Consider the following 23,450-nt stretch of genomic DNA (forward strand, 5'->3'; position numbering starts at 1 on the left):
AATTCCTTTTCCCAAGGTCAGGCATTTAGACAGAAGCCTGAATTCCCTCAGGGCCTTATCTGGCAAAAGAGACCTGGCTCTTCCATTAACATAAGACCGAGTTGCCTATTAGCATGAATCTGTGCTAGCCTCTAGGTTCCCTTTCATGCAGGTAGCCATCCCCTTTTAACCAATGGCACTGTCCCACCTCCGCCTCAGTCACTTCTGTCTGCTCCCTGAGAGGCAGTCTTGGCAGTTTGGAAAACACTCAGGGAGCAGCAGTTTCCTCACTGCACCCATTAATTTCTCTCTTACGTTTTTTAAAAAAAAAACCTTTTCAGTTGAGTCCTGTGTGAGAGGTGCCAGTGCTCACCAAGACCAGAGACTTCAGATCACTGTGAGCCACCTGTTGGGCGTTTTGGGGACTGAACTTGTGTCCTCTGCTAAAGATTTATATTCTGAGTCACTAAACTGTAGTCCCTGAATTTTCTTTTAAAAAAAAATTAACTTTACTAGGGCAGTGGTGGCACAGGCCTGTAGCCCCAGCACTCAGGAGGCAGAAGCAGGCAGACCTCTGAGTTGGAGAGCAGCCTGGTCTACGGAGTGAGTTCCAGGACAGCCAGGACTACACTGAGAAAAACAAAACAAAAAAGAAAAATGTAATTCCAAGGTTGGCCATGGTGCTTCATGCCTTTAATCCCAGCACTTGGGAAGGAGAGCCAGGCAGGCAGATCTCTGTGAGTTCCAGGCCAGCCACGGCTACATAGAAAGACCCTGTTTCAATATTAACTCCCCAAATGTAACTGTAATAAAATTCCCATCAGGACCTTTATTTTTGATCCAGGGTCTCTCTACATAACCCTGACTGTCCTGGATCTTACTAGGGAGACCAGGCTGGCCCTTGAACTCACAGAAATCTGTCTCCCTAGTATTAGGATTAAAGGCATGACCCACAGGATTTTTTTTTTTTTGAAAGATTTATTCATTTATTATATATAAGTACACTGTAGCTGTCTTCAGACACACCAGAAGAGGGCATCAGATCCCATTACAGATGGTTGTGAGCCACCATGTGGTTGCTGGGAATTGAACTCAGGACCTCTGGAAGAGTAGTCGGTGCTCTTAACCACTGAGCCATCTCTCAGCCCCTGATTTTTAAAAAGCAAAAAACAAAAAAACAAGGCCTCACTGTGCGGCCTAGCTGGTATAGAACTGGTATGTAGACCAAGGCTAGCTTCCAACTTAAGAGGATCCTTTCTCTGCCTCCCCAAGGCTGGAATTATAGGTATGTGCTACCATGCTTAGTCCTTTCCTTAGCATTTTAATGATATGACAAGTTAATTCAGTCAAATAAGAACAGGGGCTGGAAAGTTGGCTCAATTGGTGAAGTGCTTACTGTATAAGCATAAGAGTTTGTGCCTCTGCTACGGGCATAAAGCTAGGGGTGGGCTAGGGAGATGGCTCCACAAGTCTAATGACCTCAGTTCTATCCTCAAAATGCCAGATGTTGTGTGCATCTGTAATCCCAGCACTCCTATGGCAAGATGAGTAGGTCATGGGGCAGCTAGCTGGAGTATGCAGTACAACAAGAGAAAAAGAGACCCTGCCTTAACAAGGTGAAAGGAGACACTGACTCTTGAAAAACTGCCCTCTGGTGCTGGAGAGCTGGCTCAGGGGTTAAGAGCACTGACTGTTCTTCCAGAGGTCCTGAGTTCAAATCCCAGCAAACACAATGGAGACTCACAACCATCTGTAATGAGATCTGATGCTCTCTAATGAAAACAGTGACAGTGTACTTATGTGTAATAAATCTTTAAAAAAAAAACTATCCTGTGACTTCCATATGTGTTTCACAGTATACACGCACATAGATTCACACTTGCAAACAGACTGTAGTTGTAGCACAGGAGATACAAAAGCAGAAGCGTCCCCAGGGCTTGCTGGCCAGCCATCTAGCCAGTCAGTGGGCCTGAGTTTTATTAAAAGACCCTGTCTGGAAAAGTTACATGGAAAAGTTATTGTAGAAGACAGCAACACTGACCCCTAGCCTCCAAACACATGCACACACTCATACAAATGGATACATATGAGCACGTATGCAACCAAGAAGAGTACATTTATTTTCATGAAAAACTTTCAGGGCTGGGGAGATAGCTCAGTGGAAAAGTGCTTGTCTACCATGTGCAAGGCCCTGGCTTCCATTCCTGGCACTGAAAACAATCCTCAAAAATAACATTTTTATGAAAGAAAACGCTAAAACTATCATTAACTTGTGTGTAGTGGGTTATACTTGTAATCTGAGCACCTGGAAGGCCAAGGCAGCCTGAGCGGCAGTTAGAGCCTGTCAAGAAATGAAGGAAAGGAATACACGCAAGGCCCACATAGGGCCAGTAAGCCAGACTAACAGGCAAAGGCACCTGTTACCAAGGCTGGTGACCTGGTTCAACCTCCAGAACCCACATGGTGGAAGGACAGAGTCCCACAAGTTGACCTCTGTGTGCCATGCGTGCCACGGCATGCAGTGCGTGTGTGTCCATGCAATATGCATGACTCAGTAGGTTGATGAGCTGGATTCAATCCCCGAGAGCCCCACAATGGAACGAAGAACTGACTTCCGAAAGTCGTCCTCTGACTTGCACATGCATTCTTCGGTATGTTTGTGGACATGCGCATACATATATACACATATACAAGATAACTAAAAGTATAATACACGTTAAGGCAACTCATTTTTGTGTCTTCTCATGGCTTCAGGGAGCTGTTTCTTTCTCAGTCAACTTTGCTTGCCAGTCCTTTTAAAGATGTTTATAAATGAAGAGATCAGAGTAAGAAAACAAATCAGAAACAGCCCAGGCACACCCTAGAACCTGGCAGCTAAGATAGCACTTTTGGAAATAGCGGGGAAAGAAACGATTCATCAATACCCAAAGAGTTAATTGAAAAAACTGATTTTATGAGAGGCTTATCTGCACACATACTTGCAATCTTTGTGGAGGCTAGAAGATGGTGTCAGGATCCCCTAGGTCAAGAGTTCCAGACTGCTTTGAATTGCCACGTGGATGCTGAGAACTGAACCTCGGTTCTATGGAAGAGGAGCTCCCAACTGCTGAGCCATCTCTCTAACATATGGAAAACCATTTTTATAGAGAAGTTTATGGTTAGGAAGATGTCTCAGGAAAGTGGCCACCATATAAGCATGAGGGCCTGGGTGTGGATGCCTAAGAATCCCCAGAACCCACATAACATGAGGCACAGTAGTGTACACATATAATCCCAGCTCTTGGGGAGGCGGGTAGGAGGGTCCGTGGATTTGCTGACCAGTCAATCCAGCCAAATGGTGAGCTCTAGGTTCAGTGAGAAACTATCTCAAAAGATAAGGTGGATACCAGGCATTGTGGAGCAGGCCTTAATCCCAGCACTTGGGAGGCAGACATAGGAGGATCTTTGCGAGTTTCAGGCCAGCCTGGTCTACAGATCAAGTTACAGGACAGCCAAGGCTACACAAAGAAACTCTGTCTCGAAAAATCAGACCAACCAAACAAACAAAAAAAAAAATGAAAAAGAAGATGGAGGGTGACTGAAAAAGTCAACGTTAACCTCTGGTCTCCTCACAGGCACCCATAAACATGTAGAGAAGAACTTTGCAAATGTGTTTCTGTGAAAGCCTCGGGTATCACGGACTCTGCTCCACTGGCATCCTCTTGGCTCTTACACAGCTGGATTTGCCTTGCACTTATTCAGCCAGGAAGACGTCATCTGCCTAAATAACACTACTGTTTCCACTGTAGAGGTGAGGAAACTGAGGCCTAGGGAATAACTTAGGTTACTAATACATCTTGTCTGTGCTCTACTGTCTTTCTTTACTCAACTCTTTCTCCCTCTTCCTCTATGCTTTCCTCTTTTTATCCTTGTCTTCCTCCCTCTTTTTTTCTTCTTTTTGACAGGGTTTCTCTGTGCAGCCCTGGCTGTCCTGGAACTCACTCTATAGACCAGGCTGGCTTCGAACTCACAGAGAGCCACCTGCCTCTGCCTCCCAAGTGCTGGGATTAAATCTGTGCACCACTCTAGCTCTGTAAGATTACCTGCACAATAACTATACTCATTAAAAAGCCAGGTATTCCATTTATATACTCATATTTACCATGGTGTCAATAAAATGCCCCAGTCATAGCAAATAAGTACGAAAGGTCTCTAAGGTTATGAACTGGACAGCTCCATCATATTTTATTACAAAAATGAAAAAGAAAAACTTGCTGAGTTGGCAAGATATTTTAGTGGGTCTTTAAGGCACTTGCTGGCAAGTCTGAGGACTTGAGTATGATCCCCAGGAGTTACATGACAGGAGACAACTGATTCCCTCAAGTTCTCTGACCTTTACATATGTGTCATGGCACACATGTGCATGTGTGCTCATACACACACACACACACACACACACACACACACACACACACTAAATAAAGTTGATTTAAAAAACTCGCTGGGTGTTGAGCATTGCTGGGTGTGTCGTATTCCCATAAGCCTGAGGTGGAAGAACGTTTTAGGTCAGCCCAGGAAATATAGTGAGACCTATCTTAAATAAGAGGTATCATTCAGTGGTATTAACACTTGCCTAGCAAACATATGGCCTTGTATTTAATTCTTAGAACCAAAACAAAACCAACCTATAATAAGACAGCCAAGCATGGTGGGCTATGTTATCCTAGCACTTGGGAGGCATAGACAGAAGGTGTCATTGTAAGTATGATGCCAGCAAGATTTACATGGTAAGTTCCAAGCTACCCAGGGCTATCTATATACCACAAGTATTTAAATAAATGCCAAAACCAAAAACAAATTCAAACCCATAAAATGTTAAAAACAGAATACAGTGTGTGGTGTTGGAAAGATGGCTCAAGAAACTAGCTGTTCTTCAACAGGACCAGGGTTTGATTCCCAGCACCCAGAAGGTGGCCCTCAGCCATCTGAAATTCCAGTTTAGGAGAACCTATGTCCTCTTGTGGCCTCCTTGGGCGTAGCACATAGATACACATGCAGGCAAAACACACTTTATGCTAAAAAACAAAAAAGCAAACAAACAAAGAAAGCCCCACCAACAACCAAAAATTACCAGAATGCCCACTGGAGATGGCTGGATTGCTCTATGGCATAGAGATTGTTTGATGTGACTGAGGAAGGCCTGGCTCTCTAGCTTGTATTGCAAAAGAGAGCAGGCTGAATGCCCTGTGCCTATAGCCCTCACCCAGAAAACATTAGCTTTTCTCCCACATTTGCTTTATCTTACCCCTTCTACATGTAAACACATTTTTGTAAAATTCCTTGGAACACCCAAATTACCATACTGCTATGCTTTCAAATTAATTGGCAATGTGATAATAATATAGGCTGAATATTCCTAATATGAAATTTTGAAACCTCAAACTTGAATTATTTTGTTGTTTTGCTTTGAGACAGGGTTGTTTTTATCCCTCAGGCTAGCCTTGAACTTGAGTTTAAAGCATATAAGTACCATTACTATAATAAAACTTTTGGGCGCAGGACTGATGATTGAACCCAGGTCTTCTGACATAATTTAAAAAAAACAAACTAACTGTGTCCTGTGGCCTACCCAGAGTGTAAGGTATACAATTACCATCCTATGGAAAAAGCTGGATCCCTTAAAACAATGGGTACTCACTGTCCTCTGAGGGCCGAATGTCTACACGCAACTGCAGATAAGGTTTGGAGGCGGTGGCGAAAGCTGTGCTGAGGTCCCAATCAGAAAGGAGGGAGAGGAAAGCTTCCTGTCCGAGCCGGTCTCGGGCCAGGTAGCTGATGCCAAAGTTCTTCTTCCTGGACAAAGGATATAAAAGGAGCTCTTAGGGTCCCCAGTTCCCCGGCAGCTTCAAGATCAGCTTTACAAAACAAGGAAGGCAATGTGAAAGGGACTAAAAACAACTTCCTTCTATTCGCTGGGAACTATGCTAAGGATTATGGGTATCCTGAGGTTAGGTCATTGATATCCACTTTGTTACACAAACACAGAAACAGATACACACCTGCTTATATCTGGAGGGCACACTGAAAACTGGTAGAATGTTGGTCCCCTCTGGGGATGGGAACAGTGTAGTTGAAGGATAGAAGTGGAAGAAAGCAACCTTCTTACTACATAAAAAAAAAGCAGTCTGTATGGTTGTTATTATTTTTACAACAAGATGTAAACGCACAAATGTTCAACAACAACTTTCAATTTATTCAGATACACTTGTGCAACTATGTAAAGAGATATTTCACTTGATGGTCGCTGTAAACCAAGGATCATCCTAAATACTCATCAATTTAATACTATTTAAATTTGTCACCGAAGTCATAGATTCTTCCAGAGCAGCCCCCCCCCCAACAAGATAACCAACACATCTGTCCCCAAGGATATCAACTCTCAGCTATCAGACCGGCACATTTTGCCATGTTTTATACTAACCATTGTTGGGGAGGACAAGAAGATAACAAGCGATTTTATTGTTTTCCCTTTTCCTTTTGTGTCAGTTTCATTCTGTAGCCTAGACTGGCCTTGATCCACCCCATCTCAGCCTCCAGAGTACTGATATCACCGTGCTTGGTGAAGCAAATGTTTTCTTTTATCTTGAGGGGTGTGTGTGTGTGTGTGTGTGTGTGTATTGAGAGGTCTCTCTGTATAGCCCTGGCTGTCTTGGAACTTGCTCTGTAGACCAGGCTGGCCTTAAACTGTCAGAGATCTGCCTGCTTCTGCCTCCTGAGTGCTGGGACTAAAGGTGTAGACCACCATATCCAGCAAAACATTTTCTGTGCTGCTGCTGAAGCTGTATTGGTAAAACCTGTCTGGAGAGCCATTTTGAAAACATTCCTTGAAGGGTTTTGTTTGTTTGTTTTTGAGACAGGGTTTCTCTGTATAGCCGTGGCTGTCCTGGAACTTGCTCTGTGGACTGGCCTTGAACTCACAAACATCCACCTACCTCTGCCTCCTAAGTGCTGGGATTAAAGGTGTGACCCACCATCACCCAGCTATTCCTTGAAAGTTTGTAAGTACACACCTTGTAACCCAGAAATACTCCCAATAGTTTATCTTATGACTTTCCCCACAGATTCCAAGCAAAATACACATATTCACTGTGGGATTATTTGAAGAAAAAAAAAGACAAACAACAAAACCAAACCACACAAGCCTGACCGTGGTTTTTAAGATGAGCGGCTTGCTTCATCTTCCGTCCCACTCACCCATTCAAGTCAAAGGCTCGGATGAGGATATGCTGCAACACGTCCAGCGAGGTGATCTGAGGATCTACAGCAAAAGAGCGGAACTCGGGAGACAAGAAGCTCTCACATTTCTGGGGAAAGAGGACAGGGAGGCCATGAGGGGGTACATCATCATGTAGAGAGAGTAGGTAAGGGAAAGAGCGGCAGAAGGCAGGAGTCAAAAATGGGGGCTGGAGGCGGGGGCTGGAGAGATGGCTCAGTGGTTAAGAGCACTGACTGCTCTTCCAGAGGTCCTGAGTTCAAATCCCAGCTACCACATGGTGGCTCACAACCATCTGTAATGGGATCTCTTTTTTCTTTTTCTTTTTTTCGGAGCTGGGGACCGAACCCAGGGCCTTGCGCTTGCTAGGCAAGCGCTCTACCACTGAGCTAAATCCCCAACCTCCTGTAATGAGATCTGATGCCCTCTTCTGGCACATCTGAGGACAGCTACAGTGTACCATCTATAATAAATAAATCTTTAAAAAAAAAAACGGGGGGCAGGGACTAGGTTTAGGTAAGATGTTTGTGGATTTTGTTCTGGGTGAGGTGAAGTCACATGAAGTTTCTGGGCAGAGAAAGGATGGGTGTGTCCTTTTTTACAGGGTCCATGTTTGCTCTGCAAAAGCAGACTTGGCAGGAAGGAAGGCTACTGCAATAGTCCAGGTGTCCAATCCTTCTAGATTCCCTTAAATACGGTTGCCAGAATCACCATGTGGAGCCTGACCACAATAAAATCAGTCCTCCCCCCAATACTGCACTCCATCTAGCAAATCTCCCTGTAACACTGTTGCTCAAATCTTTTTTCAACAGCAAACCTAAGGTCCTGAACTTGAAGTTTATGCTCTACTAGTATCAAACTGGTGAGTGCTACTTTGAGTACATCCTTTCTCCAGACTTTTGTGTATGCTGATCTGTCTTGGTCAGAACATCCTTCCCACTTCATCTGGCTCACTGAATGTTTGCCTTAAGAGTGCTAACACACTGAAGTGATCTGTTGATCTTTTTGACATCGACAATGCCGGCACGCCAGTCTGACCACCCGTCACTGCTTGTTGGTATCACAACAGGTTCCTTCCTCAGAGTATGTATGTATCACAAGCTGTCCACCTGCCCTTCTCCCACTTCCTAGCCTTTACTCTTGGTGTTCCCTCTATCCAGAACGCTTCCCCCCATCCTAAATGCACATACTAACATATTAATATTATTATTCAGGTCTATGTGACTTGAATCTTCTTTGGGGGAATTTTCCTATACAGCTTTGGGTAAAGTAACTCCCTAGATCCTAACTTTTCCTATTACTTTCTCTTGATATTCACCAATGTTCAAAACATCTCGTTTAATTGTTTTTGTCCCCCTCCCACAAGCACGTGGGCTCAGGGGTAGGACGTGGAAAGTGAACTCTCAATGACTATTTGTTGACTGACTTTAGGACTACACCTTCTGACAGCCGCAGCACCTCCTTCATTCCTCTGGACTCCACAGGCCTCTCCAGTAACCCTACAACCCACTTCTCTACCCGTAGGCTCCACCCATTCACTCCATTGGTCCCTCCTATTACCAGTTCCACACCCAACAACACGTCCCCAAGACCCATGCCTTCATTCTCCTATCAATTCCAATCTCCAGCCTCGCCCCCATTCTCCAAGTCACGCCCCAAATTTCAGGTCCGATACTCTATCCTATGACAGCAACGGTCTTTTCGTCCACTGGGTGCCCAGGCAGGCTGCCGACCAGTCACTAGCCTCACCTTGACTCGGACCCGTACCACCTCACGCTCCTCCTCTTCAACCGCCGCTGCTGCCGAGGCACCTCCGACGGGCGAGGGCGCTGCCGAGCACGCTAGGTCCGAGGCCGCGGAGGTTGTTGCCATCCCGCCGCTATCTTATCTGTCCCAGTGACAACTGATAGTTACCCCTTCCCCAGCTTACACCCTATAGTGCGGGCGCCCGCGGCCCCACCTTGCACCAGAGCGCAGGCGCAGAGGTTGCCTTACGACCCTGCCCCTCCCACCTGGCTTGGGCTGGAGGTCGCCTTTGAGCATGCGCCTAGAGTGCTCTTGCCGGGAACCCCGCCTCCCAGAGTGGAGAAATTTGCTTTTTACTGCCTGTGTACCGGTGTCGGCCTAGGTCCCGCGTGTCCTGGTCTGGTGGCGGGGATGTTTTGGCAGTCTACTTCCGGATTCATGAGCCGCCGCGTTAAACAGGCGAGCTCGAAAAAGACAAGAGGGCGGCGAGGAGGCCACAGCGTGATGACATCAACGTTCCAGAACCCGCTCCTAGTTGCCACGTGCCTCTGCTGACGGATGATGTCATCGGTTTCGAATACTTCCCTTCGAATTAATACCCTGAAGGGGGAAAATAGTCTCTAAAGATTTTTGTATTTAGTTTTTCCATCCTCCCTTTCTAAACGGAATCTCGCTAATTTCTCCGAGTTAATTTGAACTTCAGTTTTTTGTTTTCGCTTTTTTTGAACCTCAAACTTCCAAGAACTTACCACCTTCCCCATGCCCACCTCCCAATCTCTTAACGAGTAATTTGCACTTATATTCAAGGAATTGTACATAAAGTTTTACACACTTCTGAACTCTTGTTTATACTTCTTTAAGTAATTTACCAACAAAAAAAAAAACCCAAAAAACCAAACATTGTATTTTTTTGAAGGTCCTACTTTTCTCCAAAAGTTTTTTTCCAGGTTTTTATTTTATTTTTGAGACATTTTCATGTAGTTCAGGCTGTCCTGATCCTTCATACTCTTGTCTCAAAATTGCTGGCCCTACATTGTCTTTGTATTACTCAATCCTTAAAATTTGTTGAGGTGTCAGCCCTGTTAACAGCTCTGTCTGTCTAGATTTACCTCATTGATAGAGCATATGTCTAGTATACAAGAGGCCCACAGCACTTCAATTACAACAGAAAGATGTGTTTGTTAAATATGGAGGAAATGGTTGAGCACGTGTTAGGCCTTTTGTTTGCTTGTTTTTCAAGACAGGGTTTCTCTATGTAATCCCTAACTGTCCTGAACTCACTCTGTAGACCAGGCTGGCCTCAACCTCACAGAGATCCTACTGTCTCTGTCTCCTGAGTGCTGAGATTAAAGGTGTGCAGCCACCATGGCCCAGTATCTTGGGCTTTTTTTTTCTTTTTTTTTTTTTTTTTGGAGCTGGGGACCAACCCAGGGCCTTGTACTTGCTAGGCAAGCGCTCTACCACTGAGCTAAATCCCCAACCCATATCTTGGGCTTTTTGAGGAAAAAAATGAGATAGGTTTTCACTATGTAGCCCTGGCTGACCTGAGACTCTCCATGTAGACCAAACTCATAGAGATCCACCCATCTCTACCTCCAGAGCGCTAAGATTAAAGGTGTACATCACCACATCCAGCAGGGAAGTTAATTTTTTATGACATTTTATTGTATGTGTGCATTTGCCACAGCATGCATGTGACAGAGGACAACTCCCAGAAGTCAGTTCTCTCCCTCTTCCAGGTCAGTACTGTGGATCCAACTTTGGTCACTAGGCCTGGCAGCAAACACTTTTTTACACATGGAGCCATCTCATAACCCCTCTGTCTGTCTGTCCCCCTGCCTGTGCCTGCCTGCCTACTATCTATCTATCTATCTATCTATCTATCTATCTATCTATCTATCTATCTATCTATCTATCTATCTGAGATGGTCTCAGATAGCCCACACTGGCCTTGAACTTGCTATATAACTGGAGAAAACCCTGAACTGAACTTCTGATCCTGAATGGCAGGATTACAGGTTGTGCCATCATGCCTGGTTTGATGTGTTACTGGTGCTGGAGATCAGAGTGAGGGCTTTGGGGAGGCCAGCAATCACTCTATCAGTAACTCTGATTTAAGTCTCCAGTAGCTTTTTCCCACAAGTTTGCAATTTCAGTCTGGCGTATTTTAAAATAATTTTTTGGCCTGGGCATTATATATTCAAAAATACATCTCACTTTTTGGAAGCTGTAAATAACAGGGACTTTTCTTTGAAAGCCAGCTAGGGTTATTAATATGTCTCTCCTGTTCTACATACCCAATTGGATGTTATCTGCTGGGGAAGAGTGGGACAGTCTGCGTCTCTTTTCAGTTATATTTGAGTGCAATAACCAATCCATTAGTGTTGAAGGCATTGGTGCACCTTTTGGACATGGTAAGAATTACATGTCTTGGGGGTAAACAGAAAGATACTAGAAGTAAGGCAATAAAGAAGGAGAGCCTTGCTATTATTCTGGGGAGACCGTTGCCTTTCATTTGTCTATTCATTCTTCTGTTTAGCAAATACAAAGTACACATGCTGGACAGACTTCATCTATCAATTCATTTTCTCTGCATTCAAAAGTCAATGAGGGGTTGGGGATTTTAGCTCAGTGGTGAGCGCTTGCCTAGCAAGTGCGTAGTCCCTTTGTCTGTCTCCAGTCAAAAAAAAAAAAGGAAAAAAAAAAGTCAATGAGGCAGACATTATTAATAGTATATTGTACAGGTCAGACTCCATTGAGAAGTACGTCAGTACTAAAGGCTGTGCAGAGAGACATTCAAAGTCAGAGGGTAAAGTAGCACAGAGTAGGTAGAACAGTGGACAGAGATTGAGGCTGTCTGTGCCTAGTGTGCGAGGCAGTGCAAAGTCGGCACGTCTTTAAATAGGGCAAGGGATTGAGAAACCACATGCAAAATGAAGTGATTGAGGTGAAATGATGCTGGACTTTTGCCTTAGCATTTCGCCAGACATTTCATGAAGGCTGGTGGTATTCCTGCTGCTGCCATGCCGGCTACCTTTTGGAATGTGTGTATTGGACCTGTTTCCTTGTTTTAAACACAAAAAGACATTTTTCTCCTACCTATACTGAAAGCCTTGAAGGAAGCCAGGATTTGAAACATAATGGGTAATGAAGCCTGTAGGGGCAGTGACGAGGCCTGGTAAGTTAGATGTGATCAAGAGGCTGGAATAGCAGAGGACTTGTGTGTTAGCTGAGGGTAAGTTGACTGGTAGAGACACTTTGCAGTGAATAATGGACATTGAGAAGTAAGGGAAAGGGTTAATGATGGAGCCCATGGACAAATAATGAGTGTGTGGGGGGGTCTAGTTGTTTTTAGGGGTGAGGGTAAGGATCTGTAAGTGACTGATGAGGTGCTGGCAGGTAACAGGAGCTGCTGTTACCTATACCGTGATAGGGGTCTGCAGACACTGTGTACCGGCCTGTGAGGTTGGTGCTGGGTATTGGGTTGTAACAGATCGGGGAATCAGTATAGCTGAGTGAATTATGATAGAGTGGCTCCTGTGGGTGAATGGCAGCCAGGTTTCACGGAGTGAGAAGTTTGAGGGTTCAAGATGGCTGAGTGTGTGGAATGAGGATTAGGGCCAGAAGATAATGATGGGGACATTTCAGAGGTGTATGGTCCATAGTCTGTCACGCTGATGAAATTACATAGTTACTATAGGCCCATGTCGAAAGTGATGAGGTGGGTTGGTCAGAGTGAGGAGTGTCTGTAGGGCTGGATGGAGACTGGGGATCTTTAGGCTCTGTGGTGGGAACTTCTCCAGTGAGTAGTGGTGTTTCTGTGGCTCTGTGTAGTAGTGCTGGGGTATATATGGGATGAATATTCAGGATAAATGCTGCTCTAAACAAATTTCATGCAGAAGTTCTAATTCCCAGTTACTTGGAGTGCGATTATATTTGGAGGGAGGGCCTTTAAAGAGGAGATTAAGGTAAAATGAGGCAGCCAGGCTGAGCTTTGATGAAGCTCTGCCTGGTGCCCTGAGAAGAAGCAATTAGGATTGCAGACATGTACAAAGCAGGGAGACCTTAGGAAGACACAGTGAAGTAGAGCCACCTGCAAGCCAAGGAGAGGTGACTCATGACAAAGCAAACCTGAACGTGAACTTTCAGCCTCCAGAGCTGAGAAAACATGGCTTCTGTTTGTTGTACTGCAAGTTACACGGAGGACCTTGCACAAGCTAGCCAAACACTCTACCATGAATCTGTGTCCCCAGCACCACCTTTTTTTGCAATTGGTTTTGTGAGACAGGGTCCCTCCATGTAGCCCTGGCTGTCCTGGAACTCACTCTGTACACCAGGCTAGCCTGGAAACCCACAGAGATCCAACTGCCTCTGCTTCCTGCGTGATAGGACATGCCTGGCCCTCTTTTTACTTTTTGAGACAGAGTTTTACCAAGTTTTCAAGGCTTGCTGCAACTTGGATTCTCTTGCCTTGGCCTATCAAGTTGCTTACACCACCAGACCCAGGAAATTTCTGTTGTCTTAACCACTTGGCAGCCAGACACAACACCTATAACCCCAGTATTAGAGATCCTGAGTTCAAGGTCAGCCTCTACTATATGAACAACTTCCTGCACTATCATCCACAGCATCTTGATCTATGTTAGTAAGACGTGCTGTTGCGTAGGGCGGATGCTATTAATAGAAACATCTGAAGCTGTGGAAGCAGCTTTATAACTGGGTGGAAGAAGAGGTTGGGGGTACGTGCTTTAAAAAGCCTTGCTTTTGGGCTGGAGAGATGGCTCAGCGGTTAAGAGCACTGACTGCTCTTCAATTCCCAGCAACCACAAGGTGGCTCACAACCATCTGTAATGACATCTGGTGCCCTCTTCTGGCCTGCAGTCACATATGCAGACAGAATGCTGTACATAAAAAAAAAAAAGCCTTGCTTTTGGTTTTTTTTTTTTATAGTCTTAGCATTGTCTTCCATTCCTATGTTGAAATCTAATCTTTGGTGTGACAACATTAGGGGTGAATATAGAATTTAGCAGCCAAAGAAGAGACCAGAGATCTAAACCTTCAATTATGTAAGGACACAGTAAGGACTGTGTAAGGACACAGTGAAAAAGTGGCCCTCGATAGATGCCCAATCCGTTAGTACTAGCTTCTAGAACTATGAAAGGAGTTTCTGGGACTGGAGAGATGGCTCAGCGATTAAGAGCACTGACTGCTCTTCCAGAGGTCCTGAGTTCAATTCCCAGCAACCACATGGTGGCTCACAGCCATCTGTAATGGGATCTGATGTGTGTGTCTGAAGACAGCTACAGTGTAGTCATATACATTAAATAAATAAATCTTTTAAAAAAAAAGAAAGGAGTTTCTGTTATTTCTAAGACATCCAGCTTACAGTATTTTGTTACAGGAGCCCAAGAGGACTAAGACAACAGCTATGTATGTTGGTATGGGGCTGGAGAGGTGGCTCAGCCATCGAGAGCACCGGCTGCTCTTTCAAACCCAGGTTCGATTCCCAAGCACCCACATGGCAGCGCACGACTGTCTCAAACTCTAGTTCTAGAGGATCCAGTGCCCTCTCCTGACCTCAGTGGGCCCATGCATGTATGTGATGCACAAACATACATGCAAGCAAAATACCCACACACATAAAATAAAATCAGAATAATTTAAGAAGAAAAAAATAAAAAATAAAGACTTAGTAAAACTGTGGACATTACCGGTGCTTCTGTTGAGATCTGACATGGAAATAAGGCATGGAAACTGGAAGGAACGCAAAGAACCTGACTGAGTTTCTTTTTTTTTTTTCTTTTTTTCTTTTTTCTATTTTTCGGAGCTGGGGACAGAACCCAGGGCCTTGCGTTTGCTAGGCAAGCGCTCTACCACTGAGCTAAATCCCCAGCCTGAGTTTCTTACAATAAAGGTATAACTTGTGAGTGGTAAACATGGATTTGTAGCTGAGAGTCCCAAGAAATGCACTGAATATTGGGAACGGTGGCTCATGCCTGTAATCTCACCGCACAAGAGGCTGAGGCAAGAGAACGTCATGAATTTTAGGCAATTCTGGCTACATAATTAGTTTCAGACCAGTCTAGACTACAAAACAAAGGGAAAAAAAACACACAAAAAGAAAGAAAAAAGGAAAAGTGTTAAAACCTGGTTTCTCGGGGCTGGGGACTTAGTTTAGGGTAGAGCGCCACCTAGGAAGCTAAGGCCCTGGGTTCGGGTCCCCAGCTCAAAAAAAAAGAACCAAAAAAAAAAAAAAAAAAAAAAAAAAACCTTTTCTCCTTTGGGGGGGGGTGTTGGGGATTTAGCTCAGTGGTAGAGCGCTTGCCTAGCAAGCGCAAGGCCCTGGGTTCGGTCCCCAGCTCCGAAAAAAAAAAAAAAAAAAAAAGAAAAGGAAAAAAAAAAGAAAAATACAAACGGAACAGAGCAATCTAAAAAGAAGTGTTACATTGAAATGTAAATTTTTAAAATCCAATAAAATATATTTATAAGAAAAAAAAAGAGGGCTGGGGGATTTTAGGCTTCAGTGGTAGAGCTGCCATTTCAGGAAGCGCATTCTGGTCTGGGTCCCCAGCTCCCAAAAAAAAGAACCAAAAAAAAAAAAGAAAGATAAGTGTTTGGAGGGGCACGTGGTGGCGCACACCTTCAGTCCTAGCATTTGGTTGGTGCTTGGAGGTCAGTCTGGTCTACAAGCCAGGACAGCCAGGACTACAGAGAAACCCTGTCTCGAAGAATTGAAGAAAAAAAGAGGAAGGAAGAAGATTTAGAGCATTTTTAGCATAACCCATAATGCAAAAACCAAGAACATGTTTGAGAGGAAAGACCAAGGGTATGGCTAGATGGCTAGACAACCATAAAAGTAATTTCTGGATATACTTCACTGATCTAAGCAGCTATTTTATTAGAATCCAGGAGCAGATGTGAGAACAGCATGGACCACCAGCTGAGGGAGGCGGAGATGGGTAAAATAAAGGGAGGATCTCCCCGTTCTGTAACTCCGTAGGATAGAACAGTAGGGGTTTCAGGCTGTTTCTACCACTGTGATTCCTGCAGTAGAACGGTCTACCCTTTAATCTGAAAGGCAGGCTGTTCCTTGGTTTTGGTGGGACAAGCTGCCACCCAGGGCTAAGAGTAACATTTTGGCCCCAGTAGGTTCAGTAAGTTAAACGTCCACTCAGTGTTAAAATTTAACTTGGAACCTCAGATCCCTTCCTTCTTTCAAGTTCTCCTTTGTGGAATGGAATCTCCTACCTCCTCCACTGTCCCCGCCCCCACCCCCTCGCCAACCCAGATAGGGTCTCACTTTGTAGCTCTGGCTGGCCTGGAACTCACAAGAGATTTGTCCCCCACTTGCCTCTTAAGTGCTGGGATTAAAGGTTTGCCCTACTTGTGGCTTTGCCTTTGCATTTCATAAATCGAAAACGCACCTAGTTTCACAGGTTCCCAGCTGTTAAGTTTCAAACCAGGGACAAAAGCCTAAGGTGCCTGTTTAGCATATCAAATGAGACCTAGAGGCTAGCCTCTCCCAGGATTCCTCAGTAACTGGGTGTTGGCAGGCATACCCCACCCTCTCCAGCCCAGGGGCTGGGCTGCCCTTCCCAAAACGCTCTTCCCTATAAGATTCAGCCATTTTGGTTACCTGCCTCTTTTGTACCTTTGTCCCCCTGCCTGCTGAATCTGGTCCCCTCTCTCCCTTCCTATCCCCGTCTCTCCACAAGGCCCAGCTCAGTCTGATGATGTTCTCTCTGGACTTTCCCAGATGCTCTGGCTCTGCTCTCCACATCTGCAATAAGCTTTCTCCTCCACCATACCTAGGAAGAGTCATGTCATTTCCCTTTTATTCCTTTTTTTCCTATTCAAGAGCAAAATAGGAGTTCTTGCCTCAGGATGACTCATACTTTGTCTTATGTTTATATTCAGGTGAGATTCGTGATTAAAATCCATGCCAGGGGAGAGATGGATCAGGGGTTAGGAGCACTAACACTTATAGGGTGGCTCCCAACCATCCAGTCCCAGGGGATCTGATACCTTCTTCTACCTTCCACACGTGCTACATGCATGCAGTGCACAGAAAACAGCCTTATACATTAAGATAAAGGAATATCTTTTAACAATCCATGCAAGGAACTAGGCATGAGGGCACAAGCAGGATTTGATCTCACCACTGGAAAACCTGAGCTAGAAGGGCCAGGAAGATCACCAGTTCAACTTAGTTTCATGGAATACATAGCAAGACCTTGTCTCCGAGTGAATGAACGAATGAGTGAATGAATGAACAGACGAACCAGTCAAAAGCTAGGCTTAGTGGCACACACCTCCAATCCTAGCATTGAGGGGCTGCTAGCCTGGACAACATAGTGAGTTCCGGGGTAGCTTAGGTTATATAAGGAGACCATGACTCAAAAAACAAAACCAAAAATTGGAAAGATCATTCACAAGTGATGGACATGGCTCAGGGATATATGCCCTTGCTTAAGACCCGGATCCTCTTTGGTCTCTAGCATTCCAATTTCACCCCCTAAAAAGGTGACTCGAGGATGAGTGAAGGATTTGAGAACGAGGGATGGGATAAATGAAGTTTGCATGCAAGGACGTGAATCTAGGGGGTTCAGAGGGCAGGGATGTATGGACTGAACTGTGACCTCTTTAGGTTCATATGTTGAAGGCCTTACTCCCAGAACATGAGAACCTGGCCAAGACTCTTAGAGACAGAGTCTTTCAAAATCTGTGACTAAAAATGAGGCTAGCTCAATAGACACTAATCCAATCTGAATGTCGTCCTAGGGGGAAAGTTGTTCACATACAAACAGCAGGAGCGGGGGACACAGGGAGATGTGAGAACTTCTGAGGACAGAGTGCAGTAGTAAGGAAAGAGACAAAAATGAAGCCAAACCTTCCAACGCCTTGACTCCAGTACTGAGAACATCCATGTCTGTTGCTTAAAACACTCAATCATATCATTTTGTCATTTTGTTATGGCAGCCCAAGCTAATATAAGGGAACTATGAGGTTACTGGCAGGATTTATGGGGTAAGTAGTAGCGTGATCTTGAAGGGAGGTCTGTGAAGTGAGTTCTAGGTTCTATGGCGGTATGTGGAGTCAGTCAGTGTTAAGGGTTTGTAAGGGCAGACATGGCACATCTACGTGGTGACGGAGACCTACAGATGATGAAGTGATGGGAGAGATCTGTAGGGCTAGTTATATGACATTTCTAGGATTAGTAATTAAATATTTCTCAGCGATATAGTTAAAGATGTTTTATTTCCTGGTTTTGGGCATTGCCACCATCAGGGACTTCCCATCTTCTCTTCCATCCTTTCTCTATGGTCCCTGGCAGTAGCTCCGCATGTTCCCTACCTTTTCTGACTCTGGCCCTTTGAGTGTGGCAAATCCTATAGTTCTGACCCTCCAAACTGTGCGAGGAGAAGGAGGAAGAGGAGGAGGAGGATTCGAGTCTTCTGGTAAGCGGGGCGAGCGCCTCCTCAGACAGGTCTCAGCTCACTCTCCGTCTCTTTAGTTATGCTTGCTCTTAATTTTCATGACTTTGTTGTCCAGCATGCTCTGAGCGTTTGTGAGATGCTTGATGGCATCAAACACAAGGATGCCCGGTATCACCAACCATATGGCATTCATGATAACGAAGTAGAACCAGAAATAAAGGGGGTGACCTAGCTCTCCATGCTGGAATCCATCGCGGAGCTCGGTCAGGAAGTACAGCACATCCCCGTATATCTGGCCTGTGGGAGGCAAGAGAAGGAAAGGCCCTTGTGAGGACAAGGAGGCTACACACGCCAGGCTCTACTCCATGACATTCCCCAAGGCAGTTCTTCAAATAACTCAACCTACATTCTGAAACCAAAGCTGGAAATCTGACGTAACGAGGTATAAATTCCAGGAATCAGAGTTTGGGGGATTTTTTTCCTTTCTTACCTTCTCCCCAACCCCTCCCTCCCTTTATTCCCCCTCCCCCCAGTGTGGTGTGTGTGTCAGAGAGAGAGGGGGAAAGGAGGGAGGAGGGAGGGAGAGAGAGAGAGAGAGAGAGAGAGAGAGAGAGAGGAGAGAGAGAAATCTACTGAGTGTAGCCTAGGCTGACCTCAGACTACAATCCTCCTGCCTCAGCCTTCTGAATGATGCTAGGATTATAAGCATGTACCCATGCACCACCATACCCAGCAGAAGCATGGAGAATTCAACTCAGGGCAGCTCATCCTAGAACTGAAGGCAAGCTTAAAATCCTAGAATGCATGACGACTTGGGATTTCAGAACTAAAGAGAGCTCATGTAAGCAAACAAAAGAAAGCCAACACTCCAGGTCCTGCTTCTGGTCCAGGAGCTTTGGGGCAGCATGCAATACATCATGTAACCTTCATAGGAAACTGATGGAGAGAGAAGAGAAATCTCCATTCTTGCTGGAGAGGCAAGCCCAGAGAGAGCGAGTGATTCGGGTGTTTCAAGACACCAAGGAGCTTATAGTTGAGCATGTTTCACCCTGAGTGGACACTGAGGAGATCTCAGCCATGGCAATGTGCCTGTGTCTATGGATTCCCCCAGTAACCCTTGAAGTGCCAGGTATAGACTTTCTCACCCACAGACACCACAAGCTGTAGGACAAAGCGGAAGGGTTGATGACGGAGAAAGGCGATCACCACCCATAGGCTGAGTGGTCCCCAGAGACAAGCTGTGACACTCTCCATACAGACGATGAAGCCATCACTACTGCAAGAGAAAAGATGGACACTAGCATCATTGTGCTCTCATTAGTGTCCCCAACTCATCATTGTCACAAACCATGCAGGTTTACACTGAGAGAGACAAAATACTTACAGGATATATCGGCTGTCTCCCTTGGAATATTCTTTCCCTGAGGGAAACAGAGATACATGAAGAATCAAGTCAGGAAATGGAATTCATATCTGTGATAATCACTGTAGACAACAAACATTAGAATACCCTGTACATTTATTTCTTTTTTTTTTTTTTTTCCGGAGCTGGGGACCGAACCCAGGGCCTTGTGCTTCCTAGGCAAGCGCTCTACCACTGAGCTAAATCCCCAACCCCCATTTATTTCTTTTAAAAGATTTTTATTTATTTATTATAGATGAGTACACTGTAGCTGTCTTCAGACACACCAGAAGAGGGCATCGGATCTCATTACAGATGGTTGTGAGCCACCATGTGGTTGCTGGGATTTGAACTCAGGACCTCTGGAAGAGCAGTCAGTGCTCTTAACCTCTGAGCCATCTCTCCAGCCTTCTAAGGTATGTGTTTATATAGTCTGTGTAAAGACTCATATAGAACAATGTGGCTATGGTTACATGGTATGTGGTATAAAAGGGTATAAACGAAGAAGCCCCTGTTTCAGGCGTGATGGTACATGCTTGTAATCTTAGCACTGGGGACGTGCAGGCAGGAAGAAACATTCATCCTTTAACTACTAGAGCTTTAGAAGCCAGCACGGACTGCATGAGACTCTGTCTGAAGATGGAAAGTGAAAGGCAGGGATGAGGGTGGGGGAGGTGGAGGACCGAGCAGGTACATGCACACACATACATGTGAACAGATAGGTGCATGAAAGAGTGTAGCTCAGTGACAGAGCATGTCTGAGGCCCTGGGTTGTATTCCCAACACCTCTCCCAAACCATAACCCCAATACAAGCAAGGGACTTAAATAGGTTCTTCCCAAAGGATTTCCAAGTGACTAACATATGGAAGGCGCTCAAAGCGTCATTAGTCCTCAAGGAAAAGCAATTTAAAAGCACAGTGAATCATCGCATCTACTAGAGGGACTAAACTTTAGGAAACTCCTGACTACAACCAAGTGGATGTGGAGGAAGCAGAACTCCGCTGTTCCGCCGATGGGACTATAACTGTACCATCATTTCTGAAAACAGTTTGGTAGGTTCGCTCCCAACCCAAATGAAACCCAGGGCTGTGTGTATGGATGTGTGTGCGCACTCGCGCGCGTGTGTATGCATATGCACACATGTAAAATATGCACACATGTAAAATAAAATGCTTGGGCTGGAGAGATGGCTCAGTGGTTAAGAGCACTAACTGCTCTCCCAGAGGTCCTGAGTTCAATTCCCAGCAACCACATGGTGGCTCACAGCCATCTGTTATGAGATCTGTCGCCCTCTTCTGGTGTGTCTGAGGACAGCTACAGTGTACACATAAATAAGTCTAAAAAATAAGAAAGTGCCTTGGGAAATGAGGAGTGACCCCATTTTTAAAAGCAACATTTGGAAGTGCAGGTATGCCTTGTTACCATCTATATAATGACTCATGGACTCATGGGAATGTGTGTGCAATCAAACCATTAACACGCTTGGTGTGGTGGCAGAGACCTTTAATCCCAGCGTCTGGGAGGCAGAGGCAGGAGAATTTCTGAGTAAGACTAGCCTTGTCTACACAGGGTTCCAGGACAGCTAAAGTTACACAAACAAACAAACAAATAAATTTGGGGGTGTGGAGAGATAGCTGAGAGATAAAGCACTACGCTCTTGCAGGGGACCTGGGTTCAGTTCCCCCACATGGAGGCTCACAACTGTCCTGAATTGGATGGGGTATGATAGCATAGCCTTTAATTCAAATACTTGGGAGGCAGAACCAATCAATCTGTGAATTCAAGTCCAGCTTGATCTACACAGCAAATTCCAAACCAGTCAGGTTTATGTAAGGCCCTGTCACCGAGGTACATCAGGGCATGCACACTGTGACTCGTAATCCTTTTAAACTCCAGTCCTGGGGGTCCCAATTCCCTCTTTTGATCTGCAGGTATTGCATGCGTGAATTATACAGACATTCATGTACGCAAAACAGTCATGCACATCAAATTAAAAGAAAAAATATTAATTAAAAAAAGATTGCGCTGGGGAGATGGCTCAGTGGTTAAGAGCACAGAATGTTCTTCCAGAGGTCCTGAGTTCAATTCCTAGCAAGCACATGGTGGCTCACAACCATCTGTAATGAGATCTGATGCCCTCTTCTGGTGTGTCTGAGGACAGTGACAGTGTACTCACATACATAAAATAAATAAATCACTGCTCAGGCTTTAAAAAAAAATAGTTAACAGAATTAGAAGAAAAAAAAAAACAAAAAAAGAAAGCATTGGTGAGTGGGTAACTATTAAAGTGAATCTCTACCCAGAAAATTCCCTCCCGCAATATAAGAACTCAGGACTCAGGACTCACAGAGTTGGGATAAGAAGGCTTGGTCTTCGAGAAGGATTTCATGGTAGAAAGAGAACCAGCCCTCGATCACAAGGTGAATGAATGTGCACACAGCAAACCAGCACAGGGCCAGTCGACGCCCAGTTCCAAGTGGGACAACAGAAACTCGGCTAGACAACAGCCACGTGATCACAATTAGGACCCCAGAGAAGGAGAATAGGCCAACCAGGATATGCCAAGTCGGGAGGTCATTAGGCACGAAGTTGTCCAGTCTCAGGTGCCTGGGCCAGTACGGGTGTAAGGGGAGCATATTGGTGGTCATGTTTCTATGGGCTGCTGGCAGCTTTGCACATAAACAGAGAAAAAAAGAACAGAAAAACCTGGGCAAACAGAAAACACATGGTGAGATAAACCAAATCCAAATACTTTTTAACAAGAAAGGTAAGTGAACGTTATCTATTATTTCACAGAATGACTAAGCCTGGATTTTAAAAAGACCAAGTTTAGCTGAACCTGGTGTCTGTCACACGTATTTCTGCAATGAGGCACCCTTGAAGGTAGGGTGGATCTCACAAGCGTGAGTGAGTTCCAGGTCACCCCTGGTTACAAAGGCAACACCCTATCCTAGAAGGAGAGGGGAAGGAGAGAGAGAGAGAGAGAGAGAGAGAGAGAGAGAGAGAGAGAGAGAGAGAGAGAGAGAGAGAGAGAGAGAGACAGAGAGAGAGACAGAGACAGAGAGAGAGAGAGAGAGAGAGAGAGACAGAGAGACAGAGACAGAGAGACAGAGACAGAGAGACAGAGAGACAGAGAGAGACAGAATCTAATTTTGAGGCATTTCAAGAATATAACTGGGGATGTGTCAGGGGTTTAGAGCACTTGCTCTTTGCAAAGGACCAGAGCTCATTCCTACCAGCCACATGGTGGCTCACAACCATCGCTAACTCCAGTTCCAGGGGATCCAACATGTTTGTCTGGCTTCTGTGGGCACATGCATACATGCAGTCAAAATACCTATACGTATAAAATAAAACCAATCTTAAAAAAGGGAATATAGCTCAGATTTGAAAGCTCATAAAGAATAAAGGCTCGTCTGTGACCTCTGGGAGGTATAGCAAAAAGAAATGGGCCTGGCTTGTCACTGGAGAGCTAGTTAGAAAATGGAACTGGGAGAAAGGAAAAAGTCCTCCCCATTCTCTAGGTAATAATGTCAGAGATTTTGACATTTGACAAAGTCACCTGTAAAAGAACTATAAGCTCTTCTGGGAAACGGCACAGACCTGTCAAAACTGGCTAATGGACTAAAGTCC

At 45.0% G+C, this 23,450-nt stretch overlaps 2 protein-coding genes across 2 annotated transcripts in view; both read right to left on the reverse strand.

Annotated features, from left to right (window-relative positions):
* Nucleotides 1-9,252, reverse strand: part of Tbc1d25 (TBC1 domain family member 25) — a 30,126-nt gene extending 20,874 nt beyond the window's left edge. Inside the window, 3 exon segments of the mRNA XM_032889732.1 lie at nt 5,657-5,811; nt 7,213-7,322; nt 8,981-9,252. Coding sequence (XP_032745623.1) covers nt 5,657-5,811; nt 7,213-7,322; nt 8,981-9,103 — 388 coding nt within the window. The 5' untranslated portion in view covers nt 9,104-9,252.
* Nucleotides 9,253-18,216: 8,964 nt separating this feature from the next.
* Nucleotides 18,217-22,604, reverse strand: Ebp (EBP cholestenol delta-isomerase). Its single transcript, XM_032889734.1, has 4 exons — nt 22,165-22,604; nt 19,799-19,835; nt 19,560-19,690; nt 18,217-18,711 (listed from the first exon to the last, which is right to left on the reverse strand). The coding sequence occupies exons 1-4, from the start codon at nt 22,463-22,465 to the stop codon at nt 18,488-18,490; spliced, it is 693 nt and encodes a 230-aa protein (XP_032745625.1). The 5' UTR covers nt 22,466-22,604; the 3' UTR covers nt 18,217-18,487.
* Between the last annotated feature and the right edge of the window lie 846 nt (nt 22,605-23,450).

The sequence above is a fragment of the Rattus rattus genome, chromosome X, assembly GCF_011064425.1.
Source record: "Rattus rattus isolate New Zealand chromosome X, Rrattus_CSIRO_v1, whole genome shotgun sequence".
Lineage (NCBI taxonomy): Eukaryota > Metazoa > Chordata > Mammalia > Rodentia > Muridae > Rattus > Rattus rattus.